A 27378-nucleotide genomic window follows, 5' to 3' on the forward strand; every position below is an offset into this window, starting at 1 on the left:
TAAAATAAAACAATTTATTGTTTAACAAGATCATCAGGCTGGTGATAATTATAACAAAATAATCACAATTAACAACAAATGGGATTTCTTTAGTGCACTAGCAGACGTACAAGCAGACTCTTCGCTTCCAAATTAGGTCCTAACTGTCATGTGAGTTTTTGATGATGGGGTGATTGGATCCTGTAAAGCATTTATTTTATGGGTGAGAGGCGACATCATTATAAACCAAAGGCTGATCAAAATAAAATATTGTGTCATTAACTCATTTGGAACTATCAACATAGGTATAGGATATGATACAAAAATTAATCCAAATTAACATCAGACTACTTCTCAAGCAAATTATACTTGTGTCTCTCCCTTTCTCTCTTAATGATTGGGAAACAAGTCATTTGTAGAAGCTGGTTGTATTATTAATGAAAAATGAAGGCCCTTTACAATTGTATAAAATATCCTGTGATCTATTTCTGTCTGTAAGACCTACATGCTATACATTACACATAGGTGATGAAAGAGATCAGCCATATTACAGTATCATCACTCAGCCTTGGCCAGATAAAGAACTCATAAAAAATATACTTAAAAGTGATAATGATGAACTATCATTCACTTAGAACTCTGAGGAAAACAATATTCACACCCAGACCAGTACTTTTAATTAATCATACTCCAGACATCTCACAACGGACATAAAAATGATGATTTGATAAATATTTTACACAGTATTACACAGTATCACACAGTATCACAGTATTATCAATGATTAATTTTTCTCTCAAAATACCATTTTAAGTTTTCAGTCAAATAATCACAAATAAATGAGGATATAATCACCCATGACATACTAATGGTAGACGTCTGACAGCGACCTTACTGACAGAGAGCTATGTAGATCAGACACATTGACTGGCTGACTAGACAAGAACTGGACAATTTTTTTGGGAGTGACCATCAGAAAACCATTGTCCGAGAATCTGCCTTTAATCTGCGTGTCCAGCCATACGAACACAGAAATGGTGTTGGTTGTTATGGTAACATTAAACACCTGTTTGTCTGTAGTCCAGGCCTGTTGTACATCTGCTACCTGTGCAAAAAAAAAAAAAAAAAAAATCTATGAAAATTTAACCTTCGGGTTGCTTTGCCAGACAATTTTTTTTTTTAATTTGTTTATGCATAGAACTGCATTCAGTTGGCAATTATTGGAGTATGAATACCAACTGGATAACGGAAATGAAATATACTAACGCTTCATGTTGAATTTGCTGTTGTCTAGTTATCATTCATAATCCCATAATTGGTAAGTGAATGCAGTTCAATGCTGATAATTTAATATATTACATAAGAATTTTATAATAAAATCTTGAGAGTTTGTATCCATATTTAAAAAGAAACCAGTTCATTATCATCAAAATAAGCAGCTGAGCCCTTCATGTATTGAACATTGCCAACTACCTTGGGTAAGGTACATAGTGGGGGTGAAGTAAAAATATATATATGTAGTGAAAATATATATATGTAGTGAAAATATATATAGAACATAATAAATGTCTCTTGGTGAGTGTCAGTAGGGAGAAGATTGTCACCATTTGACGTAGTGACTTTGAATTTGACTCAAGGTCATTTCTGTGTAACATTTTACTATGATCATCAACAGAAGCTACCAGGCAAATATCACAACCCAGGATTCCATAGCTTTAATACCGAGCATAGTCATAAATGTGTTAAGAAATTTAACCCCTGTGACTTTAATTTGATTATGGATTCTTATAGAACTTTCATCAATAAATCTATCAGATACATATCAGGATTGTTGTAGTGAATACAGATCTTGTTTTGTTAAACATTTGATTTAACTATCTTTCACAACAAAACATACATTATGACATTAGGATGTGTTGCGAAACAATATGTTCCAAAATATCAAGGTCTAAACAATTAATTAAGTCAATATCCAAGAACAATGACGCGTTGGATGGACAACAAAAGCTGCATCATAGGATATGTAGTTAATAAATATATGACTTACCTGCACCACAGAATTTTCAAGCCCAACAATACTTTTATACTCGGTTAGTGGTTGCCAGGCAACAGGTTCATTACTAGGATCACCAAGATGAAAAAACAGGAAGCAGAAGTTCTTGCCCTGGTTACAGCCTCCCTGCTTCATAATAGTGGACATACTGTTACAGAAGATAAGTTCTGTGGTCTTATTCATCTGAAAAAAAAGAAGGCGCTAGTTTTTAGTTGATGTAAAGACCGTGACTTTCATAAACTTCTTTCCTTTTTCCACTTCTTGTAAATATTTTGAAGCTAAAACGAAGTATATCAGGTTCATAGAACTTTGAGACTTATTGAGTAAGGTTGTACCCAGGTTTGTAGGGGTGTGAGACTTACCGAGTACAATTGTACCCAGGTTCATAGGGATGTGAGATTTACTGATTACGGTTGTACCCAGGTTCATAGGTGTGTGAGACTTATTGAGTAAGGTTGTACCCAGGTTCATAGGGATGTGAGACTTACCGAGTGCAGTTGTACCCAGGTTCATAGGGATGTGAGATTTACTGATTACGGTTGTACCCAGGTTCATAGGTGTGTGAGACTTACTGAGTACGGTTGTACCCAGGTTCATAGGTGTGTGAGACTTACCGGGTACAGTTGTACCCAGGTTCATAGGTGTGTGAGACTTACCGAGTATGGTTGTACCCAGGTTCATAGGGATGTGAGACTTACTGAGTATGGTTGTACCCAGGTTCATAGGGGTGTGAGACTTACTGAGTACGGTTGTACCCAGGTTTGGAAGGGTGTGAGACTTACTGAGTATGGTTGTACCCAGGTTCATGGGGATGTGAGACTTTCTGAGTATGGTTGTACCCAGGTTCATAGGGGTGTGAGACTTACCGCATACGGTTGTACCCTGGTTTGTAGGGATGCTTGACTTACAGAGTACGGTCATACCCAGGTATGTCGGGGTTGGAGACTTACCGAGTAGGGTTGTACCCAGGTTCATAGGGGTGTGAGACTTACTGAGTACGGTTGTACCCAGGTTTGGAAGGGTGTGAGACTTACTGAGTATGGTTGTACCCAGGTTCATAGGGATGTGAGACTTTCTGAGTATGGTTGTACCCAGGTTCATAGGGGTGTGAGACTTACCGCATACGGTTGTACCCAGGTAGGTAGGGGTGGGAGACTTACCGCATACGGTTTTACCCTGGTTTGTAGGGATGCTTGACTTACAGAGTACAGTCATACCCAGGTATGTCGGGGTTGGAGACTTACCGAGTAGGGTTGTACCCAGGTTCGTAGGGGTGTAAAACTCTGCCAAGAGTACAGAGACATGTGTAACTGTCCAGATAGTCTAAGTCCTGAGCTGTAAATAATCAATACATTTAGTACATAATTTAGTGATACATTATTTGCATGAATATATTTCACATTCTTTACATTCAAAGTAAGAATCAATGTAAAAACACTGTACAAAATAATCATAATATAATTGTTTTTCACTTTATAATTCAATTAATCACATGAAAATAGTGTGGGCAGTGATCTACCTGTATACCTGCCAAAGGTTAAAACTTGGCAGTGACCTACCTGTAGTCTGGCCGGAAGGTGAAACTGGGCAGTGACCTACTTGTAGTCTGGCCAGAAGGTAAAACTGGGCAGTGACCTACCTGTAGTCTGGCCAGAAGGTAAAACTGGGCAGTGACCTACCTGTAGTCTGACCAGAAGGTGAGACCGGGCTGTGACCTACCTTTACCTACCTGTAGTGACCTACCTTTAGTGTGGCCGGAAGGTGAGACCAGGCTGTGACCTACCTGTAGGAGGGCAGAAGGTGAGACTGGGCAGTGACCTACCTGTAGTCTAGTAGGAAGGTGAGACTGGGCAGTGACCTACCTGTAGTCTAGTCGGAAGGTGAAACTGGGCATTGACCTACCTGTAGTCTTGCCAGATGGTGAGACTGAGCTGTGACCTACCTGTAGTCTGGCCAGAAGGTGAGACTAGGCAGTGACCTACCTGTAGTCTAGTCGGAAGGTGAGACTGGGCATTGACCTACTTGAAGTCTGGCCGGAAGGTGAGACTGGGCATTGACCTACCTGTAGTCTGGTTGGAAGGTGAGACTGGGCTGTGACCTACTTGTAGTGTGGGTGGAAGCTGAGAATGGGCAGTGACCTACCTGTAGTCTGGCCGGAAGGTGAGACTGGGCTGTGACCTACCTTTAGTGTGGCCGGCAGGTGAGACCGGGTTGTGACCTACCTGTAGTCTGGCCTGAAGGTGAGACTGGGCAGTAACCTACCTGTAGTCTAGTCGGAAGGTGAGATTGGGCATTGACCTACTTGTAGTCTTGCCAGATGGACAGACTGAGCTGTGACCTACCTGTAGTCTGGCCGGAAGGTGAGACAAGGTTGTGACCTACCTGTAGGAGGGCAGAAGGTGAGACTGGGCATTGACCTACTTGTAGTCTGGCCGGAAGCTGAGACTGGGCAGTGACCTACCTGTAGTCTCACTGGAAGGTGAGACTGGGCAGTGACCTACCTGTAGTCAGGCTGGAAGCTGAGACTGGGCAGTGACCTACCTGTAGTAAGGCTGGAAGGTGAGACTGGGCAGTGACCTACCTGTATTCTGGCCGGAAGATGAGACTGGGCAGTGACCTACCTGTAGTCTGGCCGGAGGGTAAAACTTGGCAGTGAGACTGGGTAGTGACTTACCTGTAGTCTTGTCAAAAGGTGAGACTGGGCAGTGACCTACCTGTAGTCTGACCGGAAGGTGAGACTGGGCTGTGACCTACCTTTAGTGTGGCCGGAAGGTGAGACCAGGCTGTGACCTACCTGTAGGAGGGCAGAAGGTGAGACTGGGCAGTGACCTACCTGTAGTCTAGTAGGAAGGTGAGACTGGGCAGTGACCTACCTGTAGTCTAGTCGGAAGGTGAAACTGGGCATTGACCTACCTGTAGTCTTGCCAGATGGTGAGACTGAGCTGTGACCTACCTGTAGTCTGGCCAGAAGGTGAGACTGGGCAGTGACCTACCTGTAGTCTAGTCGGAAGGTGAGACTGGGCATTGACCTACTTGAAGTCTGGCTGGAAAGTGAGACTGGGCATTAACCTACCTGAAGTCTGGCTGGAAGGTGAGACTGGGCTGTGACCTACTTATAGTGTGGGTGGAAGCTGAGAATGGGCAGTGACCTACCTGTAGTCTGGCCGGAAGGTGAGACTGGGCTGTGACCTACCTTTAGTGTGGCCGGCAGGTGAGACCGGGTTGTGACCTACCTGTAGTCTGGCCTGAAGGTGAGACTGGGCAGTAACCTACCTGTAGTCTAGTCGGAAGGTGAGATTGGGCATTGACCTACTTGTAGTCTTGCCAGATGGTCAGACTGAGCTGTGACCTACCTGTAGTCTGGCCGGAAGGTGAGACCAGGCTGTGACCTACCTTTAGTGTGGCCGGAAGGTGAGACCGGGTTGTGACCTACCTGTAGGAGGGCAGAAGGTGAGACTGGGCAGTGACCTACCTGTAGTCTAGTCGGAAGGTGAGACTGGGCATTGACCTACCTGTAGTCTAGTCGGAAGCTGAGACTGGGCAGTGACCTACTTGTAACCTGTAGTCTCACTGGAAGGTGAGACTGGGCAGTGACCTACCTGTAGTCAGGCTGGAAGCTGAGACTGGGCAGTGACCTAACGGTAGTAAGGCTGGAAGGTGAGACTGGGCAGTGACCTACCTGTATTCTGGCCGGAAGATGAGACTGGGCAGTGACCTACCTGTAGTCTGGCCGGAGGGTAAAACTTGGCAGTGAGACTGGGTAGTGACTTACCTGTAGTCTTGTCAAAAGGTGAGACTGGGCAGTGACCTACCTGTAGTCTGGCCGCAAGGTGAGACTGGGCGGTGACCTACCTGTAGTCTGGCCGGAATGTCAGGTGACCTGTGACAGGATGACGATTTTCCACAACTGGGATTTGATCAGCTATCATATCTACACAGACAGTGTCACCATTCAAGTAAGGGGAGATAAGTAGAGGTGCAAAGAAATGTCTTGCAAAGTAATGTAGCATCTTCCATTTTCCTCCATATTCTGAAATAAAATACACAAATAGTGGTAAACATAATACATGTATAAGTCTTGTGCACTAGAAACTTTGCACTTAAACATTGTTGCACTCACTACTCACTAAGATTTCCCTTTATTACCTTTATTTTCTAACCTAAAAAAGCCCAAGAGAAAATGGAAGGGGTAAAGGGAAGAGCTAGGTGGTGGTATTGCTAATAGTTACTTGGTAAGAGATGTTAGTTTAACAAGGACATAGTCATTCAGATCCCCCGCCAATGGAGATATCAAAGCTGAAGTAAGTTTGATTGTGGAGACTTATGTGTATGAAAAAAAAACAGGAAAAAGTGCAAAAAATGAAAACCTAAAAATAGCAAAAGGTACTACTTGACCATAAAATGAATGTGTCTATGAAGTGGAAATATCTCTGCTGGTTTAAGAGTTATGCTCCGTAAATGAACCTGCTACAAAAATATGATGTTTTCAGCAATGTTTCTATGGTTACAGAAAAAAGCACAAAAAGTAAAAACCTAAAAATAGCAAAAGGCACTACTAGACCATAAGAACAATGTGTCTATGAAGTTTCATGGAAATATCTCTGCTGGTTTTAGAGTTGTGCTCCGGAAACCACTCTTACACAAAAATCTGCCATTTTCAGCAATGTTTCCATGGTTACAGAAAAAAGTACAAAAAGTGAAAACCTTAAAATAGCAAAAGGCACTACTAGACCATAAGACTAATGTGCCTATGGAGTTCCGTGCATATGTCTCAACCAGTTTTCCAGTTATGCTGCGGAAACGAACCTGGTACAAAAATATGATATTTTCAGCAATGTTTCCATGGTTACGGAAAAAGTGCAAAACATGAAAACCTAAAAATAGCAAAAGGCACTACTAGACAATAAGAACAATGTGTGTATGAAGTTTCGTGGAAATATCTCTACTGGTTTTAGAGTTATGCTCCGGAAACCATTCGTACGGACAGACGGACGGACGGACGGACGGACGGAACCCATTTGTATATCCCCCGCCCAACGAAAATCCCCCGCCAACTTCGTTGGGCGGGGGATAAAAAGACTCAACATGAGAAGGGGAGTTGTTATGGGGAAAAAGATGACAAACCTAAAGAGGCCCAAGTGGGAGCCTGCCAGATATCGTTGAGTTGCCAGTACATTGCTCCCATAGTGTTCCCTCGACCAGAATCATCCAGATGATTTTGCCAGCGGCGGTAATGTTCCGTTTCTGTTTTTATACCAACCGCCTGTGTTATCTGTGGTAATACAAAGTCTAATGTTGTGTTAAAGAATTCAGAATCAGTATCACAACTGGTCAATGTGTTAAGTGTCAAAATTCATTCATAACCATAGAATTTCCTCAACATATAAGTCTTCCAATATTTCAATATCATTCAACATAAAGATCATACTATCCTAGTGGCTATAATATGAAGGTCATACTATCCAAATGATTACTACATATCAAGGTCATACTTTCCCAGTGGTTGTTATATCAAGGTCATACTATCCCAGTGGTTGTTATATATATCAAGGTCATACTATCCCAGTGGTTGTTATATCAAGGTCATACTATCCCAGTGGTTGCTATATCAAGGTCATACTATCCCAGTGGTTGTTATATCAAGGTCATACTATCCCAGTAGTTGTTATATCAAGGTCATACTATCCCAGTGGTTGCTATATCAAGGTCATACTATCCCAGTGGTTGTTATATCAAGGTCATAATATCCCAGTGGTTGCTATATCAAGGTTATACTATCCCAGTGGTTGCTATATCAAGGTCATACTATCCCAGTAGTTGCTATATCAAGGTCATAATATCCCAGTGGTTGCTATATCAAGGTCATACTATCCCTGTGGTTGTTATATCAAGGTTATACTATCCCAGTAGTTGCTATATCAAGGTCATACTATCCCAGTAGTTGCTATATCAAGGTCATAATATCCCAGTAGTTGCTATATCAAGGTCATAATATCCCAGTGGTTGCTATATCAAGGTCATACTATCCCAGTGGTTGTTATATATATCAAGGTCATACTTTCCCAGTGGTTGCTATATCAACGACATACTATCCCAGTGGTTGCTATATCAAGGTCATACTATCCCAGTAGTTGCTATATCAAGGTTATACTATCCCAGTGGTTGCTATATCAAGGTTATATCATACTATCCCAGTGGTTGCTATATCAAGGTCATACTATCCCAGTGGTTGTTATATCAAGGTTATACTATCCCAGTAGTTGCTATATCAAGGTCATACTATCCCAGTAGTTGCTATATCAAGGTCATACTATCCCAGTAGTTGCTATATCAAGGTCATACTATCCCTGTGGTTGTTATATCAAGGTTATACTATCCCAGTAGTTGCTATATCAAGGTCATATATCCCAGTGTTGCTATATCAAGGTCATATATCCCAGTGGTTGCTATATCAAGGTCATACTATCCCAGTGGTTGCTATATCAAGGTCATACTATCCCAGTGGTTGCTATATCAAGGTCATACTATCCCAGTGGTTGTTATATCAAGGTCATACTATCCCAGTGGTTGTTATATCAAGGTCATACTATCCCAGTGGTTGCTATATCAAGGTCATACTATCCCAGTGGTTGCTATATCAAGGTCATACTATCCCAGTGGTTGCTATATCAAGGTCATACTATCCCAGTGGTTGCTATATCAAGGTCATAATATCCCAGTGGTTGCTATATCAAGGTCATACTATCCCTGTGGTTGTTATATCAAGGTTATACTATCCCAGTAGTTGCTATATCAAGGTCATAATATCCCAGTAGTTGCTATATCAAGGTCATAATATCCCAGTGGTTGCTATATCAAGGTCATACTATCCCTGTGGTTGCTATATCAAGGTCATACTATCCCAGTGGTTGCTATATCAAGGTCATACTATCCCAGTGGTTGCTATATCAAGGTCATACTATCCCAGTAGTTGCTATATCAAGGTCATAATATCCCAGTGGTTGCTATATCAAGGTCATACTATCCCAGTGGTTGTTATATCAAGGTTATACTATCCCAGTAGTTGCTATATCAAGGTCATACTATCCCAGTGGTTGCTATATCAAGGTCATACTATCCCAGTGGTTGTTATATATATCAAGGTCATACTTTCCCAGTGGTTGCTATATCAACGACATACTATCCCAGTGGTTGCTATATCAAGGTCATACTATCCCAGTAGTTGCTATATCAAGGTTATACTATCCCAGTGGTTGCTATATCAAGGTTATATCATACTATCCCAGTGGTTGCTATATCAAGGTCATACTATCCCAGTGGTTGTTATATCAAGGTCATACTATCCCAGTAGTTGCTATATCAAGGTCATACTATCCCAGTGGTTGCTATATCAAGGTCATACTATCCCAGTAGTTGCTATATCAAGGTCATACTATCCCTGTGGTTGTTATATCAAGGTTATACTATCCCAGTAGTTGCTATATCAAGGTCATACTATCCCAGTGGTTGCTATATCAAGGTCATAATATCCCTGTGGTTGCTATATCAAGGTCATACTATCCCAGTGGTTGCTATATCAAGGTCATACTATCCCAGTAGTTGCTATATCAAGGTCATACTATCCCAGTGGTTGCTATATCAAGGTCATACTATCCCAGTGGTTGCTATATCAAGGTCATACTATCCCAGTGGTTGCTATATCAAGGTTATACTATCCCAGTGTTGCTATATCAAGGTCATATATCCCAAGTGTATATCAGGTCATATATCCCAGTAGTTGCTATATCAAGGTCATAATATCCCAGTGGTTGCTATATCAAGGTCATACTATCCCAGTGGTTGCTATATCAAGGTCATACTATCCCAGTGGTTGCTATATCAAGGTCATACTATCCCAGTGGTTGCTATATCAAGGTCATACTATCCCAGTGGTTGCTATATCAAGGTCATACTATCCCCAGTAGTTGCTATTTCAAGGTCATACTATCCCAGTGGTTGTTATATCAAGGTCATACTATCCCAGTAGTTGCTATATCAAGGTCATACTATCCCAGTGGTTGCTATATCAAGGTCATACTATCCCAGTGGTTGCTATATCAAGGTCATACTATCCCAGTGGTTGCTATATCAAGGTCATACTATCCCAGTGGTTGTTATATCAAGGTTATACTATCCCAGTAGTTGCTATATCAAGGTCATAATATCCCAGTGGTTGCTATATCAAGGTCATACTATCCCAGTGGTTGCTATATCAAGGTCATACTATCCCAGTAGTTGCTATATCAAGGTTATACTATCCCAGTGGTTGCTATATGACGGTCACTTACCTGTGTTAGATAAATGATGTCTTTAAATCTCTGTTTGAGGTCGGTGTTGTTAGGGAGATTAAACAGTAGACTGATCTCTGCCATCAACTCTACATTACCTGGAGAGCAGAGAGAGGGAAATATGGATACAGTTTCTATACTTTTAAAGGCAGTAAATCCGTTTGATGGCGTAATATATTTTACTCAATTGGATAATTGCTACCTGTCAATGCACCACTATGCATATACGAACAGTGCTTTTATCTCAATGCCCGGCATTTATATATGTTCAATTTCTCAAAACAAAAGTGCATACTTAAGTCTTATGTAACTTAAGTTAATATTTTTGACTTAATTCAGATACTGACTTAGGTTTGTTTCGAGAAATTGGGGCCAGAACTCCATGTTACAAGTTAGATTACAATATCAAATAGTAACAAGAGATCCCAGAGGGATCTTGGCTCCCACCAAAGAATGATCTATGTCTGACAATGGAAAGAGGGATCTTTTCCCTGCTTTTCAAACTTTTTCAAACATACTACATATGAAATTAAGACAGATTGTTTTATTACTTTCTGAGAAACGGTGATGAAATCCAAGATGGCGGCCGGTTGGCTATCTTGTTGACAGATCAGTCTCAAAGGTACTATGCACAACAAGGGCCCATATGAAATTTGAGAAAGATCCCTTCAGTACTTTCTGAGAAATAGCAGTAACAAACTTTAATTATCAAAATCCAAGATGGCTGCTGGTCAGCCATCATACTGACCCATTGGTCCCAAAATGCAATATGCACAGCTATGGCCCTAGGGGAACATATATATGAAATTTGTAAAAGATCCCTTTTGTACTTTCTGAGAAATAGCAGTAACAAGAATTGTTGACCGACTGACGGACAGACGAACGGACAAATGGAAGGAAGGAAGGACGGAAGGACGGATGGATGACGGACCACGGATGAAAGGTGATTTGAATAATCCATCATCTGATGATGGTGGGCTAAAAATTAAGAACTAATCATACATCTATCTGGTACATAAGCTATTCTTAGCTTACCAATGATTGATGTCACCTGAGTGAATATAAAGCGATCTTGTGGGCCTTGAATTTGTAAACCAGAAGTAACAATAGAAAGAAATCATTTGCCAACACAATCCTGATATCTAATACAGATCATACTACCCCAGTTGATAGGATTAAACATACCTGCTGGATGATGCTGTCTGTAGTCGTTGAGATCTGACCAGTAAGTTAGGTCATCAGGAGCATAGACCTTGGCCAGAGTGTCGTAAGACGGATAAGATTGGAAGCCATACTCGGACGAAAACCTCGGAATCCTGTAGGTACCATCCAGGTAGAATGGTTCCAGGTATTTGTATTCATGGACTGAAAAATTGGGTAGTACTCCATAGAGCAGCTTGTTTGTGTGGGCAATTTATGTAATGTACTTATATTTAAGATACAATATGATTTAGTAAAAGACAAATCTGTTCAGAAAAACACTGCATCTAATGTTCTTCATTGGACTACTACACAGTAGTGCATGTACCACTTTTAAAAAGTATACATAAATTTCTGCTTGTGTTGAATAAAAGAGGAAGAAGCATTATCATCTATTTTTTTGTAGAAAAAACTGAGCGAGATCGCCAACTTAAATTGTGCATGCTTAATTATAAGCAATTTAAATTAGAGTTTGCTAATGGATGCTAATTGCCAACATGGTATCATTGAGTCGAGAACTTTTTTCAATGCTTAAAGAAAAAGCACTGCATCTCGTACATAATACTGAGACTTAAAAATAACTTAAAAAGGTTAACAACAAGATAAAAGGTATCAGTTCAAGTATTCTACTGTAAAGATCACAGTGATACATACTGTCTCCGTAAAGCTCGCTCCACGGCTCCGCGGCCATGCCCCCTTCCTGTACACTCTCTACACCATTACCAGGACTGGACAAAATAAAGGGCCGACTGGAATCCTCTCCGGTGACCAAGGGAGCCATCAGTTCTTTATATAACGTCAGGTAATCATTCTTGTACAGGGTAAAGTTCCCATCTGTATTATACCTATAAATAACATTCACACAATGATAAACTTTATAAGATTGGATGAAATATGTTTGAAAATGCAATTATATATATACATATATATAATATATTTTTGACATTCTGAGACTTTGAAAATGATAAAATTCACTTCACTATTAAAATAAGAAAACTGGCATACGCAATTAATGTATTAGCTACGTATGTAGTTTATGGTATATGTATATGTCAAGAGTCTTGTGAAATTAAGTTTTGTAGATTCCTAAACCTGATAATTTACAGTTATGGGTATACTTTCTTTCAAGGACAATAACTGCACAATTTAGAAAGTTGTGATAAAAGTAATCTTATACCACATAAATTGTCAAACTGGTATAGTCAAAATTGTATACTGGTGTTATTTATTTGCTCTTTTATTATATAGTTATTAAAACCTGTTTACTATACCTCATGTTTGTAACAGCGTCTGTGATTAGTTGAAACACATTACATGACAGGGAAATAAAATGTTGTATTTCCCTTGGAGTTGTCTCCCCTTCCAATTGTATAACAATGACGAATGAAGAGCAAAACGTCATTTTTTAACTCATCGTAAGTTTAAGTAATATTAAACTAGCAGAGTAGCAAATTGTGAATTTTTGGTATAATAAACAATTGATGTCCCAAGTGGGAATGTCATATGAATGTTATTTACCCACAGATGTGATATTTCCCTCAGACAAGCCCTCCGTCACCTAAATAAACCTCCATATCACACTGCCACCAGGGCTGTAAAATCCATATTACAGTAAAACATGTTTATAACGAACACACTTACAACGATTCCGTGGTTATAACGTATTACTTTTCATTCCCCATCAATGTTCTTATAAGATGTTTATAATGTGTGTATAACAAATTATATCTATAACAAAGAAGTTCGTTATAATGGTGTTTTATTGTAATAAGATAACTTGGCTGTACCATTCAAATATGCCCATCTCAATAACATCTGGTTTAGACACGTTACACTCTGGGCCAATGATTAAGGGGAGTTAACTCATTACAATATCAGCACCCTCACAACCACTCAATACTATTAATCTGGATCAAGGTTTTCTCATTTTCATTGTTTCCTTACCAACTTTGGATCAAGGTTTTCTCATTTTCACTGTTTCCTTACCAACTTTGGATCAAGGCTTTCTCATTTTCACTGTTTCCTTACCAACTTTGGATCAAGGCTTTCTCATTTTCACTGTTTCCTTACCAACTTTGGATCAAGGCTTTCTCATTTTCACTGTTTCCTTACCAACTTTGGATCAAGGCTTTCTCATTTTCACTGTTTCCTTACCAACTCTGGATCAAGGCTTTCTCACTGTTTCCTTACCAACTCTAGATCAAGGCTTTCTCATTGTTTCCTTACCAACTCTGGATCAAGGCTTTCTCATTTTCACTGTTTCCTTACCAACTCTAGATCAAGGTTTTCTCATTTTCATTGTTTCCTTACCAACTCTAGATCAAGGCTTTCTCATTTTCACTGTTTCCTTACCAACTTTGGATCAAGGCTTTCTCACTGTTTCCTTACCAACTCTAGATCAAGGCTTTCTCATTGTTTCCTTACCAACTCTGGATCAAGGCTTTCTCATTTTCACTGTTTCCTTACCAACTCTAGATCAAGGCTTTCTCATTTTCACTGTTTCCTTACCAACTCTAGATCAAGGCTTTCTCATTTTCATTGTTTCCTTACCAACTCTGGATCAAGGCTTTCTCATTTTCATTGTTTCCTTACCAACTCTGGATCAAGGCTTTCTCATTTTCATTGTTTCCTTACCAACTCTGGATCAAGGCTTTCTCATTTCATTGTTTCCTTACCAACTCTGGATCAAGGCTTTCTCATTTTCACTGTTTCCTTACCAACTCTAGATCAAGGCTTTCTCATTTTCACTGTTTCCTTACCAACTTTGGATCAAGGCTTTCTCACTGTTTCCTTACCAACTCTAGATCAAGGCTTTCTCATTGTTTCCTTACCAACTCTGGATCAAGGCTTTCTCATTTTCACTGTTTCCTTACCAACTCTAGATCAAGGCTTTCTCATTTTCACTGTTTCCTTACCAACTCTAGATCAAGGCTTTCTCATTTTCATTGTTTCCTTACCAACTCTGGATCAAGGCTTTCTCATTTTCATTGTTTCCTTACCAACTCTGGATCAAGGCTTTCTCATTTCATTGTTTCCTTACCAACTCTGGATCAAGGCTTTCTCATTTTCACTGTTTCCTTACCAACTCTAGATCAAGGCTTTCTCATTTTCACTGTTTCCTTACCAACTTTGGATCAAGGCTTTCTCACTGTTTCCTTACCAACTCTAGATCAAGGCTTTCTCATTGTTTCCTTACCAACTCTGGATCAAGGCTTTCTCATTTTCATTGTTTCCTTACCAACTTTGGATCAAGGCTTTCTCATTGTTTCCTTACCAACTCTGGATCAAGTGTTTCTCATTTTCATTGTTTCCTTACCAACTCTGGATCAAGGCTTTCTCATTTTCATTGTTTCCTTACCAACTCTGGATCAAGGCTTTCTCATTTTCATTGTTTCCTTACCAACTTTGGATCAAGGCTTTCTCATTCTCATTGTTCCCACTCCAAATCACAATAGAGGGATGGTGTTTCAATCTTCGAACCTAAGTCAAAATCGTCCAAAAAGTCATACTTACAGTGGATTTTTGAATTGAAAAATTAATCATAACCATGAATATTTTCAACCACAAACTCCTTGATAATTAAGTTGGTGCACATGAATATAGCTTCAATAATATCTATAGTTACATTAACTGTAAATTTCAAGTTGAATATAATCGTCATAGTTACGGTAATCTGTGAAGTATTTATATATTTTCCATGGTAACTTTAATCTCCACCATAACTATTTAATCTCCATGGTAGCTATATAAACTCCATTGTTACTGAAATCTCCCAAGTGATCTCCAAGGTTGATCTTACTTACCTGATGAGTAATTTCCATGGTTACACTATTCAGAAATGATTTATGAACTGGGTACATAGCACATCCAAACATAAAATCTTGCCAGATCATGATACCAAGACGGTCTGCAGCCTCGTAAAATTCATCCATCTCATAAACCTGTGCAAATAAATTTTCCTTAAATTAACAAATAGATTTGGATACATAAAAACAGACTAACATTTCATTCAAAGTCATATTTTTTTTATATAAGATGAACTCCCTTAATAAATTGCCATACTAACCCCTCCTCCCCACACCCGGAGCACATTCATGTTGACATCTGCTGCTGCCTGCAGCAACTCATTAGCATAAGCAGGAGTTACTCGATCCAGGAAAACATCGGCAGGAATCCAATTTGAACCCTTGAAGTATATTGGTTTACTATTAATCCTGAAGTAGAAGGTTCGACCTGAAAAATGTTTGAGAACACAGTGTGAGTAAAATGGAGACAGGGGTTAATCACAGAAATCAGGATGGTTTTTAACAATAAGAGGCCCAGAGGGACGGTATTGCTCACCTGGTTTGTAATGCCAAGTATTGTTCTGAATACAGGTTCATTGTTTATTGTCTAAAGGAATTTGAATATTGACCTCTAACTCCCCTTTTGGGCCCTGCCCCTCCTGCCCCCAGGCGGTAAGAGACAAAATTTATACAAGTTCTGTTCCCCTTCCCCCAAGGATGTTTGTGAATTTGGTTACAATCCATGAAGAACTCTAGGACAAGTAGCGATTTATAGGATTTACCTCAATTTCCCCTATTGGGCGCCGCCCCTCCTGCCCCCAGGGGGGCCAGAGCCGCAATACATACAAGTACGTCCCCTTCCCCAAAAGATATTTGTGCCCAAATTTGGTTGCAATCCAGGCAGAACTCTAAGACAAGTTGCGATTAATAGGATTTTACCTCAAACTCCCCTATTGGGCCCCGCCCCTCCTGTCCCTGGGGGTTCAGAGCCGCAATACATACAAGTTCTGTTCCCCTTCCCCCAAAGATATTTGTAGCCAAATTTGGTTGCAATCCATGCAGAACTCTAAGACAAGTAGCAATTTATAGGATTTACCTCAATTTCCCCTATAGGGCCCCACCCCTCCTGCCCCCAGGGGGGGCCAGAGCCGCAATACATACAAGTTCTGTTTCCCTTCCCCCAAGGATGGTTGTGGCTAAATTTGGCTACATTCTGTGAAGAACTTTAGGACAAGTAGCGATTTATAGAATTTACCTCTATTTACCCTATTGGGCCTCGCCCCTCCTAGCTGCCCCTAGGGGGGGGGGTCAGAACCAAAATTTCCCCCTTCCCCCAAGGATATTTGTGGCCACATTTTGTTAAAATCCATGAAGAACTCTATGACTAGTAGCGACATAAGCTCATGTTTAGAACCAACACATATAGAGATAGCATACTGCATATACCAGTAACTTACTTTTAATAATCATTGGTTTGTAGATTCAGGTTCTGTAAATTTGTACTGCTTTAGCAGCAACTTTATTTTACAAACATGAATGACACAAACTGGTTTCCATCACTGAGGTATACAGAATCTGTCAATAGATTGTTAATAACATTATCTATATTATTGAGAAAAGGCCATTTAGCATAGGAATCATTCCATAAGTTGGTTTAATATATATTTGATATTAAGTGCTGATATTTTTAAAGAGTTTTATGTACCCAGAGTCTTACCAAAGCTTTGATTTGTTGAGACAAAATCTTGTACAAGCTCCACAGTTCTGAAGCCAATGTTAACCTTCTTCCCTGACATTTCCTGTCCGCTGGAGAAGAAGGCGTAGAGTGTGTACAATGTCTGATTACCATAGCCATTTGGCCACCACATCTTGATAGGCTCACTCTAAATTAAACAATCCAGAAACATCTCATTTTATAGCTCTCTAAACTGACCTATCGCTAATAGAGTAACAAATGAATCTTGATTTCATTCCCAGAAATTCTACAGTTCAGAAATTTAAATCCCTACCAGCAAACCATAAATCTTGTTTATAATAAGTCTAAGATTTCAATACATACTAAAATGCACAAATCCAAGCAATTAACAAATGAAATTTCAGAAAAAAATATAAGGATCGAGCTGTCTGATATACAAAATTATCATAGCAATCTAAAATGTCCTTACTTAGGATGATAGCAGACTGACTTATATTATTTTCTTATCATCATCATCATAACCATTCACTAAAGACAATAAAGTGTGTACATGTACGGTATATAGAAATAGAAAACAAGAAATGTTTGTAGTACCTTAGGAATAACAATGGATACAGATAATGAGCTGTTTTCTCTGTTCAAGCTGACCACTTGTTGGTGAGTGACCGATGTTCCATCCAGTCTTAATTCAAGGTCACCAGTGGTCACTTGATCAATTGGGACATTGAAGAAAACCTCAGTGTTGAGGATCCAACTGCCATCACTTCCTGTTAAACAAAAATAAAGACACCACTTTGTCTTTAATTCTTGTCTTTTGCTAGAATTAAATTGAAATGAATCCTAGTCAATAATCCAATCTATTCCCTGACTTCTCCAGAGTTTTCCACACTTCAGTGTCTGAGTTATCAGGAGTCCACAGTAAGACACAAATCAATTTACAAAAGGTATATTAAAACAAAAACAGTCTGCATTTGATGAAGATCACAATTTTGAATTCAAAGTAAGAAAACTTGAAGCCTCACAATGGGGATGAGCCACGTCTAGGGACAGGATGATCTTATTGGATTGAATATATGTCATTAAACAGTGTGCATATTGTTTGTTGGTAGAGGAAACTTAGAGTTCCCACCACCCCATTTTCCATGTACCATCATATTTTTGTCTTGAATCCTTTGTGGTTCTAAAACTTGTAACTCGTACATTGAACTAACACAAGGAAGGAAACGGTGACCGCCTTATATTCCTACGGCCCAATAGTCCGAAGGCCCATTAGTCCTAAGGCCCGTTAGTCCGAAGGCCCAACAGTCCGAAAACAGATGATACATTATGTATAACTGGAATTTATATGCGAGCAGTACTCGAAATGAAACAAACGTTTATTACGGTTTTCGATGCAAATTACACGTATGTGACTCTATAGATTTGATATGAAAAATTATAATAATCAACGAAATGTTGCGAATTAAAAAAAGAGCATAATCTTGAAATACGTAAACGTATCTGACATTAAAAAAGTATATGCATTTTATATGTACAATGCATTCGGTTTAACATCTCCCCCTAAAATATCATTATGCAGACCATTTCCGTCATTATGGGTAGAATTAATAACAAGTCATGCAAAGGGGAAGGAAACGCAAAAATAAATCGTTAAAATATGTACACAATGTACAATATAACGACATTTACAGGCAGTGGCATAGTGCCCGTGCATGCTTGCATGCTCAAGCATGCAAAAAATATTCTGACTTACATTTTTATACAGTCAGAAAAAAACACAACATTTGAATACACGTAACGCTGCAGAATATAAATTACGTATAAATACATATGATATGTCCAACTATATGCCTAACATAACTTTGTGCACATTAGAAAGACTTGAAGATTGGCCATTCTGGAAATATATTATAATAGTCTATATATTTCCGGTTACCACGTGCATTTAGTTGTTAAATTTGATTGTTTGAATCTTGTCGAAGACAATACATGTATTAGACTTCTTCACAAAAATCCCTCAAGCAAATGTGGCTTTTGAATCGGGAAACACTTACGAATACCAAAATAAACAACATCACATGAAAAGTTGGAAATATTCTAAAAGCATATAACTATATTAAAATGATATCAAATCAACTAAAATAGCAATTGCAACATGTTCTTGGCCAAAATTTTAGTTCACTTCCCGCCCCGTTAAAACGCGTGTTAATCCATGATTTTTGGTGTCTACTCATGAAATAGTTGACTTTTATTTTTGTCGAATATGAACAGATTGTTGATTTAGAAAATATTTTTTGTTGTTGTAATTGTTAGAATTAGAACAGAATAGGTAGAAAAATAGGTTATAAATACTATGTTTGATTATTTTTATTGAGGTGGTCGTGGACTGGTCCCTTCTTACGCAATTTACGCCATTTTGACAGTGGTCTTTGACTGGCTGTCATAAACAAACCAACACGTAAACTTAATTTCAATTTTGTTTAAAATATTCGCCATAAGTTTTTCATCAGTTGAAATAACACAAAATTCTCCCATTGCTTACTATTTTTATTTTTACAGACAAAAATCCGTGTTTTTTTTTCGAGCACTTGTCAGGGGAGTCTGGTACAGTACGATTATATGTATATAAAAAAAATCACCACTGTTCTAATTTTGTGTATAGTTCTGCATGGTTATCAACTAAATATTGTGAACTCCATTTAACCATTGGAGTAAAATGGTTACTACATTCAGAGATTTAAATCTCTGCTACATTGTAACAAGTTCCCGTCAGCTTCTGGGGGGCTTCGCCCCCCATACCCCCTACCGGGGCATCGCCCTTGGCCCCTGAGCAGGCATGCAAGCCTATCCAAACCTAGCTACGCCGCTGACAGGTATAATAATGCTCATTTTTCGATTCGTAAGATTTGATTATATACAACATTTATTCACGGAGCAACGTTAATCCTAATGCAATCAAATTACAATGTACATAAGGCTTACAATCGGACATCTTAAAGCTTGTATGTTCGTAAGATAATTCATAGAACGTATGCTTGTGAGATATATCATAAAATACAACATATCAACTTTTTTATTATTATCTTTTTATATTTTGATGTAATTTTGACCTTGCAATGCTCCATCAGGAATGACAAGTTGACTTCCATAGAAATTGTCAGATAAGCAGTGCAGAAAAAATGTTTTCGTGAAAATACAATTATACGTTAATTTTAACAACTATATAATTAACAATATTTACTGATTTTCGGACTAACGGGCCTTCGGACTATTGGGCCTTCGGACTTAAGGGCCCTCGGACTATTGGAACTTCGGACTGTTAGGCCGTAGGGATATAAGGGTGTCACCGAAGGAAACTATATGCATTGCCCATTATGTAGATGAATCTGCTCCTACCACTTAGTGCACATACCATCTTTTCTTGTTGACACCATGATAGATGGACTTGTTGACACCATGATAGATGGACTTGTTAACACCATGATAGATGGACTTCAATAAGTATAGAGGACATTCTATGAGAAGAGCTTTGATTCATTGGGTACTATTTGAAAATCAAAATTACAATGTGATACAAATATACATAGATGACAAAAGACGCAGCAATAATATGAAGAGATATTTCCCTTGCGTAGGTGCACATTTATCTTCTACATACAGTAGCTATATGCTGTATACATGAACATCATTAGACAGTCAGCCTTAATCACACTCGTGTATTTCCTTGTTAACCTCTAGCTTACCTAAGGTGGTTTCAGCGGTAACATAATCGATCACCCCATGGTCATAACTCCGGACATAAATATGTTTCCTGGAATACAATTAGCAGCAGTGTTATATTTTATAAAGGGAAATTAGCTCAATAACAACTTATTAACTTCATATTCTACAATGAATGCTTACATTAGAAATATCAGCTGCTTTATTTAACATGATCACTTGTTTTTGACAACATATGTCTTAAGACCAATAATTGCTAGTGCAGTCATTTGAGAAAGAGTGAATTACAGAGAGCTTGATTGTTAACTGTTTTAAGTGAGATCTGTAGCCCCTCCCCCCATCCTTAAGACTTTTCATCCCTACACCGTGCTTTTAAAACATATTAGTGGTAGGCTATGATGCCTGTTGGGGTTTTTAAGTGTACATTTCCGTATCATTAGTCTCTCCCTTGTGGGTCTCCACTAAAATCCAGCACAGTATTTGCCCTCTTAGATGTGCCATATTCTAGCAAAGCTCAATATTTTATTAATTTTGTAAATAGAAATTGACAAAAGCAATTTTTATATCTATTTATTCCGATAATTATTCTTACCATATACCCTGCGTTGGAAATGATGGACCCCAATCCCAGCTGAATGAACTTTGCATTTTCCTGATCATGTTTGGGTGACAGTCACCGTGATAGGAGGGTACTGGACACTCCGGGGGGACAACATAGGCACCACTCTGGGCTTGTTGTGCTGCATAGGCTACCGCTGATTTGAAATTTATTCTTAATCTATTTGTTCCAACCTGTGGACAATAAGAACAATGTAGGATACAAATAGTCCTGTTAAGTACAGGTCCAGAATCAGGCATCTATACAAATCACTTTCAAGGTTTAGCTGTCAATAATGTTCTTGAATCTATAGATGCTGTTTTGAAATACTCCCGTTAACTAGAAAACAGATATAGTCAGAAAGGACCTCACTTCCAGTACTAAGTTGATCCTCATCTGCAGTAAATGAGCAGATGACTGTGTATAACTAATACAACAATGTTAATCTGTTTTCAACATTATCATATAACAAACTGATGCCTTCTAAACATGCTAAAAACAATTAATTTTTACTGAAAGTCAGCTAGGATGAATGGGTTATATGTTAATGTAATATAAATAGAAGAACATGTACTTACACCTGCGGCCTTACTGATGTCGTATATGTACTGAACAAACATGTTGTCTGATTCTCCTACGAGTATATCATTGACAAACACCTCAGCCACTGTATCTAATCCTTCACAGACCAACTCCAAAGCTTTCTGTCCCATCATTGGCGAAGTGACTTAATGAACACAAATCAGAAACTTAGTTATTTCTGTTTAATTTTCAGTGTATGTCTGGTATCACTATAGACTTTGATCATTGTACAGTTGTAAAACACAAAGGATTAATACCCAGTGTAATTGAACTTGCACATATTGTACTTAAAAGGGCGTAACATTCAAATGTAAACAATTTCATATTTCTTAGATAATTATAACATTTTTAATCAAAGATTAGACAAATTTCAATTTATACTTAACACAACCATTTATTGAAAAAATAAATGACAAATTTTGCAAGTTAGGGTAACAACTATACAAAAGTAAACAACTTATAAGGGTGAGCAACACATATAAGGGATATACACAAACACAAGGGTGATCATCACAGACAATTTTGAGCCACACATACAAACGTCAACAACACATTGAACAACATATACAAAATAGTGAATGCCTACAATGGTGAACAGTTTCATATCAACAAACCTTCAAAGGTACGATTATATGTCCAGTCATCTCTGGAGATCCAGCCATATTCTTGGTCATTTTTCCTGTAGTATGGATCACTTATCTTGTGACTCTTCATGAGAGCTGTATGCACATTACCAGGGACATTCCCAGTAATAGATATACCTGTAATGTGGAAATTAAAGTAAAATTCATGAGAGCTGTATGCATATTACCAGGGACATTCCCAGTAATAGATATACCTGTAATGTGGAAATTAAAGTAAACTTCATGAGAGCTGTATGCACATTACCAGGGACATTCCAAGTAATAGATATACCTGCCTTTTTACCTGTAATGTGGAAATTAATTAAAGTAAACTTCATGAATTAGCTGCGTGCACATTACAAGGGACATTCCCGGTAATAGATATACACCGTACCTGTATTATGTGGAAATTAAAGTAAACTTCATGAGAGCAGTATGCACATTACCAGGGACATGCCCAGTAAGAGATATATCTGAAATGTGGAAAGGTCAAAATTATATACAAGTACAGAATTTTGTTGCATGATATCAAGCTCAAAGATTCTATTACTGTTTTGTATAAGTTTTCTGCTAACTCTTGATACATTGTATATTATTGCAGTGCAAGGATCCAAACCACAGCATACAAAATAATTAATGTGGCTTGTGATTTCGAATTCCCATGAAATCTACAAGCACATCTTAGTTGTGTGTGTCTAATCTAGATATATCAAATTAACAGTTTAGCTTTCTGATAATAGGAGTAAGAGTAAGGCCAAATAAAACAATATTATGTGTTTCCAGTGACACCCTTTAAAACAGATGGTAGCTACATACATTTATATGGGTAGGTTTTTTTCTGTTTTTGTTTATTCTCTCTTCATCTTAGTTTTCTTGCAAAAAGAAAATCTTTTATGACAGAATCTGTGCCAAAACACAAATATTTTTTTATATGACCTAGTTTTTTATACATGGAACAAATCGATTGTTTGATTGAACAAAGAAACATACATTGAGCATGATCTGTCAGATAAAATGTTTGTATTATAAAGCTCTGATGTATAATTATGATAACAATGCAAGGTTAACCTTTAGCTACTGTTTTTAAAAGTCATCAGTCAGATGGTGATATCTTTTTCGCTTCACCAGTAGCTAGCTAGGTTAACTTTATAATACCGGGTACATGCATGCTCATCCAGTGCATTACAATTTACATGTACGCAAAAGCGAAAAGTGTTCTACCACTGACATGGACACTAACACAGGTAAATAATGTAACATAAATCCCTGAGTCAAATGGCAAAGTAATATCAGGGCACGCATATATACATGTATATGTACTACTACATACAATGTATTGACCGTAAATCCAATAATATTGGATGCTCAACATTGAGAAAGTTGTTATGTCTGGCTATAGGCATACATACGTAACTCTAATATTGCTGTAGTGTATAAACCGTAGTGGACAGGTGGAATGCATAGACTGCGGTTCTGAGACCAGTTTTCATTTATTAAGAAGAACCAGTTCTACCGTTTGTTCTTCTTAAAATTTTAAATGCCGGGTTCACTATCCATCAATAATGACGATTATTGGCATTACGACATGGGGAGGGGGGTTATATACAGTGCTTTATTTTTTGTGCTGAAATCGATAAAAGCAGATAAGGTAAAAACAAGATAAAAGATGAAGTTTTCACTTATGAGTGGGGGCTTCAAGTGCTACATTGTTTATATTTCATTTCATATTATTATTTTATATTTGCCTTGAAGCCCTCCAGTGTAGTGCTTTGTACTATTGCCACAGGGAGGAGATTCCAGTGTGTGATGGTGTGTGGGAAAAAGGAATACTTAAATGTATCCTTTGTGGCTGCGATGTGTATACGCATAAGGATGAGTGTGTCTAGTGCGGTTGTCAACAGGTATTAGATATTGTTCTGGGTTGATGGCAACGAGGTGGTGTGTGATTTTATATAGAAGGATGAGTCGTGATTGTAGACGGCGTGTTTGTAGTGTTGGCCATTAGTACGGTGGCTGATTTGTGCCAGAAGGGGCGAAAAGACGAGAATTAAGAAACCTTAATTTTCGTCTTAAACCTTAATTTTCGTCTTTTCGTCTTTTCGTTCCGAAAAGACGAAAATTAACAAACCTTAAATTTCGTCTTTTCGTCTTTTCGCACTGAAAAGACGAAAACTAACAAACCTTAATTTTCGTCTTTTCGTCCCGAAAAGACGAAATTTAACAAAACTTAATTTTCGTCTTTTCGCCCCGAAAAGACGAAAATTAACAAACCTTAATTTTTGTCTTTTCGTCTTTTCGCCCCGAAAAGACAAAATTTAACAAACCTTAATTTTCGTCTTTTCGCCCCGAAAAAAGACGAAAATTAACAAACCTTAATTTTCATCTTTTCGTCTTTTCACCTTCCAGTCCGGTGTGGAAGTCATTTTGAAATCTTTTTATCTTAATATTGACTTAATTGTTCAATATGGAAGCATCAAAGTAGTTTATGATAACAATCGATTTATTAAATTGATAGTATTACAAGTATCGTCATCAATAACTAAGATTAGAAGTTTTAAAACAGAAGTCAACATGTTTGTTTACAGCAGTTACGTAGATTTCTCACACGTGGCATATGCGACGTGCCACTAACAGATTCATCATTCCGCAAATCCTTTAGCGTGATTGATACATTTTTTAAAATTCATTAATATCTTATTTTTTGTGTTCTAATCGCCCTCTTTAGCAATTACGCTTATCAAAACATTGCCGTGTATATGTTAGGACCATAATGAACTTAAGATGCTAAACATAGCACTTACAGGAGTTGCCTCCCCTACACAACTTGAAAAAAAAAGTTGCCGGCGGGTTATATTTGAAAGCGTTTGAACCACGGATAAACTTGTTAACAAAATAATTTTTGAAAGACAACTCGTGAAGACTTTGAGTTTAAAGGAAGGACTTGTACCAAGAAATTGCTCAAATACAGTTAATTATAACAGTCAATCAGTAGGTACAATGTACTGTGTATTATTTGAAAAGACATTTTGACTACATACATGACATGGTCTTCATCATAATTGTACATTAGAAATTACATTATAATCTCCATCGTATATGATAGATGACAATGCATATCTGTAATTTGTATTTTTTTCGGGGCGAAAAGACGAAAAGACGAAAATTAAGGTTTGTTAAATTTCGTCTTTTCGGGGCGAAAAGACGAAAAGACGAAATTTACGGTTTGTAATTTTCAAAAGACGAAAAAAGACGAGATTTTTGAAGGCGAAAAGACGAAAATTAAAGGCGCTAATTAGCGTGCTTCACTTTGGTCTTTTCGTCTTTTAAATAAATTTAAATTTGTTACTTTTCGTCTTTTCGGGGCGAAAAGACGAAAAGACGAGAATTAAGATATTTAATTTTCGTCTTTTCGGGGCGAAAAGACGAAAAGACGAAATGGCATAAATCAGCCACCGTACATTAGAGAGTGTATAACATGTCTGTGACTGATGAATATCTGTTGTGTACATATCGTGCTGCTCTGCGTTAAGTTTTTTTCTATTTGTTTCGTTTTAGGAAACCTAGTGTTCTGTTTGCAGGCATGTTTAAGTCATTTGCAGTTTTTGATACAGGTCTGTGAGGGCTTTGTCAAAGCTCGATTAAAACCAATGTAAAAGGAGCGGGTCGGTGTGACTTGTAAATAGTGTTAAATACGGTCTCTGTCACTCAGCTGACGGAGCATGCTTCTTTGGCTCAGTCGGTAGAGGCGTAGATTTCCACGCCGGAGACCCGGGTTCGATTCCTGGTCGGGGCACTCGACAGGAATGTGTATTTTCCCTGTTCTTCTACATTGGCGCCCAACTAAATAACCCATGGTAGGTGGTTAAAGAGTCTCGGGTTGAGATTTAGGAAATCTCAAGAAAAACAGGGGGAGTAGTGTAAAAGGAGCGGGTCGGTGTGACTTGTAAATAGTGTTAAATACGGTCTCTGTCACTCAGCTGACGGAGCATGCTTCTTTGGCTCAGTCGGTAGAGCCGTAGATTTCCACGCCGGAGACCCGGGTTCGATTCCTGGTCGGGGCACTCGACAGGAATGTGTATTTTCCCTGTTCTTCTACACCGATATAAAATCACCAGGTCCGTCTTGAATTCATAAGCGAATAAAAACGTTTTTATATAGTATATAGGTATATACTATATAAGTATATAGGTATATACTATATATTATTGACAGAACGTCAAATTCCTGTGGTCCAACCAGTAGATGAAACTTTGTTGGTGTCAGATCAAGGAAATGGAATCGCCGGTTGAAAAGGTAGGCAAAAATGATTTAATTTCGCTCGTCTCCTGGTCTTACCTCTGTTTTCATCTCGAATCGTCCAACTACCACTAAGATCAATAGTGACACCGCCACAATGAAAACAACAGAGTAAAAAGGCAAACAAGCAAAGAAGTCCTGTGTTTTGATGCGCCATTTTTTTGTCATGTGAGTATTAATTGTACACTTCCGGGGTGGTCATGTGATTTCATTTTTTACGCGGGAAAATTTAATGAAATTAACAAAAAATCTGTAAAGATCTGAGAGTTAATTACGATATGATTTTGGACCTAACAGAATATCCATATAACATTAAAGATTTTTCTTTTGGTATTAAAGTCTCTAAATGTAGGTAGACATACGCACTTTCTTATAATTTCTGGTTGAACCATGCATGCAGCCAGATAACAGCAGAGATACCGGCAACTGTAAGTGCATTTACGTTTTCTTAGAAAGCGTGAAGTATTAAACAACGTAATTATAAAGGATGTACGTGTATGTGCGCTTGTACTGTAGATA

General features: G+C 38.3%; 1 protein-coding gene across 2 annotated transcripts; it reads right to left on the minus strand.

The window, feature by feature from the left end:
- On the minus strand, positions 1-27017 carry LOC138320486 (beta-mannosidase-like). Of its 2 annotated transcripts, none has more exons than XM_069263467.1 (18): positions 26899-27017; positions 22555-22701; positions 21937-22085; positions 21353-21552; positions 20784-20851; positions 17635-17807; positions 17062-17227; positions 15626-15792; positions 15363-15500; positions 14960-15039; positions 12214-12404; positions 11545-11724; positions 10360-10457; positions 7157-7304; positions 5885-6062; positions 3277-3367; positions 2027-2215; positions 1-1084 (listed from the first exon to the last, which is right to left on the minus strand). In XM_069263467.1, exons 1-18 carry the CDS (start codon positions 27014-27016, stop codon positions 845-847), a joined length of 2721 nt encoding a protein of 906 aa, XP_069119568.1. In that variant the 5' UTR covers position 27017; the 3' UTR covers positions 1-844. The 2 variants fall into 2 exon arrangements, with proteins under 2 accessions (XP_069119568.1, XP_069119569.1); XM_069263468.1 differs by having other exon boundaries at positions 1-1080; positions 2023-2215.
- Positions 27018-27378: the final 361 nt, after the last annotated feature.

The sequence above is a fragment of the Argopecten irradians genome, chromosome 4, assembly GCF_041381155.1.
Source record: "Argopecten irradians isolate NY chromosome 4, Ai_NY, whole genome shotgun sequence".
NCBI lineage: Eukaryota > Metazoa > Mollusca > Bivalvia > Pectinida > Pectinidae > Argopecten > Argopecten irradians.

Coding starts and splice junctions, on each gene's coding strand:
- LOC138320486 (XM_069263467.1), bottom strand. CDS start 27,016: ATGGCGCATCAAAACACAGGACTTCTTTGCTTGTTTGCCTTTTTACTC. Junction 17,228..17,634: donor TATCCATTGTTATTCCTAAG/GTACTACAAACA, acceptor TGTTTAATTTAG/AGTGAGCCTATCAAGATGTG. Junction 15,501..15,625: donor TCCGGGTGTGGGGAGGAGGG/GTTAGTATGGCA, acceptor TTATTTGCACAG/GTTTATGAGATGGATGAATT.